We start from the raw sequence: 6084 nt of genomic DNA, 5'->3' as shown, positions 1-6084 counted from the left end.
CAGTTAGATCAAGTTGGCTGTGATGCAGAGTGACACCACTGCATGGCCGCGGTCCATCTTTGCAACCACACTCCTTATCTTAGATATGGTGACCCTCCAACTGGTCTCACTGTCACATAAAACTAGCTCTACAGTCATCTGGGACTATGGCAAGTTTATCTTTTAACCTATATGTACCTCGAACTGTAGCCATGTGGTTAATTTGTGAAATCGTCCAAACCATTATGGTGTATGCAAGAGAGCACACTGCCTTCTCTTGGTCAAGTAGGGATTAGCTATAAACACTAGCCCTTGCCAGCAAAACCAACAGTTTGTGAATGAATAACAAATATTGGCTGTAAAACCCATGGGAATGTCATGTAAGCTGCTACATAAATGAAGATTCATTTTCTACTCAACTATCAATGAGAAGAAACACAAATGGAGCCAAACGCCAGTTTATTAATAACTGTGATTAAAAATCAGACAATTCAGATTTATGACAGGTTTATTGTCTCATATAAAATGGTACTAGTTTGAAATAAACTTTACATTTATTGCATTATATGATTACTGTTGAGGATATATACTTAAGGAATGGGCTCTAGGCTCACTACTAGTGGTTGAGAAACAGAAGTCATATCTTTAATATTAACGTGTGCACACATCCTCTACTGCACAGGCTCACAGTTGTCCAGCTGTCATCTAGCAGCAGCTGGATTTCTTTTTAATAAGTGAGAAGAGGAAACAAAACAGCTGACCTTATTCCTGATGGGAAGCTTTTGTTGGTAAACAATAATCACTTCACACAAAAAAAAACTAAATTTCAAAATTCACAGCCAGGTATTTAGTTTTGGCTTTGCAACTTGTTTATACAGAGGGGTGGCATCAGAGTCGGAGATTTCAATACTTTGGCTTTCAAAAGATCTCTCTCAGGAAAGTGAGAGAGACAGGAAGTGAAGAATTAGATTAGATGTCTATTTTTCACACAAGGATTGCTATGTATCAAGGAACATTGCAAGGATCAGTCATGGGCAATGGGTTTGAAGAGTTCTGATCCTCCTGTACTGTTCTGGAAATCGCCAAAAATTGAAACTTAATCTCCCAGACATTGAGGTAAGCAACACAGTAGAAAAATCAGGAAGAAAGTCATTGTCCTTAAGCACTTTCATCTACCAAGGAGACAAGAGAAAGAGCTGTTTGATTTGGCAGGGTGGTTTGGGGGTGGAGGGGGAAGGGAGGAGAGTGCATTGTGATTACTCCTCTAGGAAGATAATCTAGCATATCAACCCAGAGGTGGAAATATAATTACATATAAAATCGTTTAAAAAATCTAACATCCTTCATTTTTTCACAACGCAATAAGAAAGGGCACAAGGACTCACAGTAAAATGTTAAAAATTGTAATAGAAATCCAAGCCTTAAAAACACTTATGCAGTATTTTTTTTTAAAAAACTGAAAAATAAGACTTCACTTATCTAATGTTGAGGCACATGCACACTAACGCATTATTTCAGGAATAAAGGAACAATTCAGTGCACATCTAACACACACCCAGGAACATAAAGTCATTCTATTATATATCAAGTCTACATGTAACACACACAAAAAAGTAAAAACACATCACTTATAGACTCACTTACTTCATTGTGAATCATTGCCAGACTTCAGTAGTGATTTTATTTTAGTATTTTCTCATTTCCGGAAATAAAGGACCTGTTGTCAAAAGTTTTTGTCTTGCACTTTATCAGGACAGAATTGCAAGAATACAAAAATCTCAAAGGACATCTCAAAGCAATATGAATTGTTGTTTGATTTGAGATTTGGCGTTCTTGCACCTGTGAGGACAGAATCACAAGACAATGACAGCAGGTTTCTTTTTCTAAAGCAATACACAAGCTCTACATTACCAAACAACGATTCTGTCATTATAATAAGTTTTAAGAGCACACGAGAGGTCAGAGGGTAGTCCATTCCTCCTTTCTCCTTTAAAAAGGAGAAAGTGAGGACTGCAGGTGCTGGAGATTAGAGTCGAGAGTGCGATGCTAGAAAGACACAGGAGGTCAGGCAGCATCTGAGGTGCAGACGAATCAACAGTTTTGGCATCAGGAATAATTCCTAATGAAGGGCTTATGCCCGAAATGTCGATTCTCCCATTCCTCAGATGCTACCTGACCTGATGTGTCTTTCCAGCACCACACTCTCGACTCTTTCTCCTGAAATGTCAGTTTTCTCCAAATGAATCTTTACCCATAAGTCTGTCTGGGTTAAATGGCTGTTCTTCACACAATGAGTTAGTGAGCAATGAAAGCTTTATTTTCTAAAATATCATCTGTAGGACATCTCAGAAATACTTAAAACTTTGTATCTTCACAATATATTGATATAAGTGCACTTAACGTGGGGTTTAAAAGTATATTTATCAGAGGAAGTTGATATTACCCCTCCTTTGTTGTGTAAATGGACCAAAGGAGGGTCATCTAGTGACTGTTCTTGGTGCTTATAATTCTCTCAGCCTGGATTCTGTAAAGAAACCTTGGTCCTTTGATCAGGTCTGCATCATTAAGTATCACAGCTGACAGTACATGCTTCCCTTGAACCAGAGGTCTATTTTTGGTAAATATGCATGGTCATACAATTTTTTGGGATACAACTGGTCCAAGTGCAGAAAGCAAATTAAAAGCATTAATTAATAATGACATTTTAAAAAGGTTATGTATTGCAGCCGCATTGTATGTGGCTCTTGATACAAAACTGGAGGTGCAAAAAAAGGGTAATTTGTTAGTGGCTTTATACATAGATATTTTGGCTTGTTTCCACAGCGCAGGTTGTTAAATGTAATGGTTTACACGAGCACAATATTCGTATGCTGGCACTTTAACAGTACTTTAGAAATACAATATAGGAAAATAATAGCGATGTTTAAAGTTGCTTTTTCTGAGAATGTGCTGCCTTACTAGTAAATAAAACAGCAACTTGTGACTTTCTCCCAGAATGGTGGTGAGGAGTTAAAAATTAATTTGTCCGCTTGTTATTTTTTGCCTCACTGGGATTGATCTGAACAAAGAGTCCTGGTTGTAGTGTTAACGATTGCCCGATATCGAACAGGGACACCAGTCATCAGATGAAGTACTCTTTTTTGCTTTCGTCCACTGCATCTTGGAAGTTGGGGTCATTTTTCAAAGCAGCATCTGCATTCTCTGCAAATTCTGTTCCTTTGGCTTCGTTGGTGTGATATGTGCCTTTGTGCCTGTAGAGGTATCGGATCAAAACCACAAGGAGGCAGATAACCACAAATATCACCGCAGCTATGACACCTGTTGGCAAAGTGGAAAGTTTGTTTAAGGGACAAGAAAACTGGAACACAAGAACATTATTCACCAGGTCAGAACTGAAGAGCTATAAAATCATACAAACAATTTGGACAGTGCTGCAATAACAAAACAATAAATTAAAGAAAGGGAAAAAAATTACACAGTTATGATGATCTGTAAAGGTACTGCCTGAAAAAGGTCGTGGAAGCAGATTCATACAGTATAGAAGAAGCCCTTTGGCCCATTGAGTCTGTACCTGCATAAATCCCACTTTCCCAAGACCAAAAAGACATAGGATCAAAAATCAGGCCATTCAGCCCATCGGTCTGCTCCACCGTTCAATCATGGGTAATAAGTTTCTCAACCCCATTTTCCCCATAACTCTTGATTCCCTTGATACTCAAGAACCTATCTATCTCAGTCTTAAATACACTCAACGACCTGGCCGCCACAGCCTTCTGTGGCAGTGAATTCCATAAATTCACCACTGTCTGGCTGAAGACATCTCTCCTTAGCTCCGTTCTAAAAGATCTTCCCTTTAATCTAAGGTTATGCCCTCGGGTCCTAGTCTCTCCTACCAATGGAAACATCTTCCCAACATCTCCTCTGTCTAGGCCATTCAGTATTTTGTATATTTCAATTAGATCATCCCCTCAACCTTCTAAACTCAATAGAATATAGACCCAGAGTCCTCAAACATTCCGTATAAGTTAAGCTTTTCATTCCTGGGACCATTCTCATGAACCTCCTCTGAACACGCTCCAGAGCCAGTACATCCTTTCTGAGATGTGGGGCCCAAAACTGTACACAATATTCCAAATGCAGCCTGACGAGAGCCTTATAGAGCCTCAGAAGTCCACCCCTGCTTTTATATTCAAGTCCTCTCAAATTAAATGCCATCATTGTATTTGCCTTTCTAACTACTGACTCAACCTGCAGGTTTACCTTGAGAATGAATTCTGGACGAGTACTCCCAAATCTCTTTGCACTTCAGACATCTTCCCATTTAGAACATAACCCGTGCCTCTATACGTCCTACCAAAGTGCATAACCTCTCACTTTCCTATGCTGTAGTCCATCTGCCACTTCTTTACCCACTCTCCGAACCTGTCCAAATCCTTCTGCAGCCTATCCACCTCCTCAATGCTACCAGTACCTTCATCTAGCTTTGTATCATCTTAGGCAGAATGCCCTCAGTTCCTTCATCTAGATCGTTAATGTATAGACTGAAAAGTTGTGATGCCAACACTGAGCCTTGCAGAACACCACTTGTCATAGAAATATACAGCACAGGAACAGATGCTTCAGGCCAACTCATCCACGCTGACCAGATATCCTAACCTCATCTAGTCCTATTTGCCAGCACTTGACCCATATCCCTTTAAACCCCTTCCTATTCATATACCCATCCAGATGCCTTTTAAATGTTGTAATTGCACCAGTCTCCACCACTTCCACAGCAGCTCATTCTGTACATGCACCACCCTCTGCGTGAAAAAGTTGCCCCCTTAGGTCCCTTTCAAATTTTACCCCCCTCACCCTAAACTATGCCCTCTAGTTCTGGACTCCATCACCCCAGAGAAAAGACCTTCTCTATTTATCTTACCCATGCCCGTCATGGAGGAACTGGGAGTAAAGGATTGCATTTTTACAGGAGGGGGAAATGGGAGGAGGTGTAGCCCAAATAACTGTGGGAGTCAGTGGGTTTGAAATAGATGTCCATGTAGAGTTGGTTACCGGAGGTGGAGATGGAGAAACCAGGAAGGGGAGGGAGGGGTCAGAGATGGCCCAGGTGAATTTAAAAGTCAGAACGGAAGGTGTTAGTTGATGAATTGTTCCACCTCCTTGCCTTCCAGACACCCACCACCCTTTGGGTACAAATTAATTTCCTCAAATTCCCCCTCTAAGCCCCCACTTTTCACTTTAAAATTCTGCCCCTCTTGTTATTGAGTCTTCAACTAAGGGGAATAAATGCTTTCTATTCGTCCTGTTCACGTCAGTTATAATTTCAAGAGTCTGTTTTGGTATCCACCTTCACAGATCCACATTGTCACACACACACCACACTCCAAACCTCATCTGAGTGGTTGTAGAGATGGACAGATGACAGAGCTCATGGATAGGTGGTGCTGGTTTCTTTACAAACAAAAGGTGAACATTCAAAAGAGATTTGAAGGAAGTACTTAAAAGCATGAGAGGTCTGGACAGCGAAGACAAAGTGAAATTCATGAAGTTGTCCTCTGATCATTGACCCTTCTGCCACTGATTCGAGATGACTGGTAAAAGAACAAAAGATGATCCTGACTTCGAAAGGGAACTGCACATTGACCATGGCAGAGACTAAAACTATCAGGCAGGATTGCCTCCTGTGGACATCCGCATCCTGTCATCTGGCTCAAATAGGACTCAGAAACTCAAATAGGACTCATGGGTGGCACAGTGGTTAGCACTGCTGCCTGTCAGCGCCAGAGACCCGGGTTCAATTCCCACCTCAGGCGACTGACTGTGTGGAGTTTGCACGTTCTGCGTGGGTTTCCTCCGGTTTCCTCCCACACAATCGAAAAATGTGCAGGTCAGGTGAATTGGCCATGCTAAATTGCCCGTAGTGAAAACCTGTAGCACATGGGAAACAAATCACTCCCTGCAGTTTTCTCTACAATCGCCTGTCAAGAGCAAGGAGGAAAAAGTGAGGACTGCGGATGCTGGAGATCAGAGTCGAAGAGTGTGGTGCTGGAAAAGTACAGCTGGTCAGACAGCATCCGTGGAGCAGGGGAATCAACGTTTCGAGCA

General features: G+C 41.2%; 1 protein-coding gene across 1 annotated transcript in view; it reads right to left on the bottom strand.

Annotated features, from left to right (window-relative positions):
- Positions 1 to 421: 421 nt before the first annotated feature.
- The window catches only part of LOC122548013 (glycophorin-C), a 103120-nt gene continuing 97457 nt past the window's right edge, over positions 422 to 6084 (bottom strand). Inside the window, exon 4 of the mRNA XM_087989331.1 lies at positions 422 to 3297. Within this exon, the coding sequence (XP_087845457.1) occupies positions 3101 to 3297 (197 nt within the window). The 3' untranslated portion in view covers positions 422 to 3100. The remainder of the gene's footprint in view (positions 3298 to 6084) is intronic.

This window comes from Chiloscyllium plagiosum, unplaced genomic scaffold, assembly GCF_037043375.1.
Source record: "Chiloscyllium plagiosum isolate Xiang-an unplaced genomic scaffold, Cpla_swu_hap1 HiC_scaffold_7, whole genome shotgun sequence".
In the NCBI taxonomy this organism is placed as follows: Eukaryota; Metazoa; Chordata; class Chondrichthyes; order Orectolobiformes; family Hemiscylliidae; genus Chiloscyllium; species Chiloscyllium plagiosum.
This window is presented reverse-complemented; position numbering and strand designations above follow the sequence as displayed.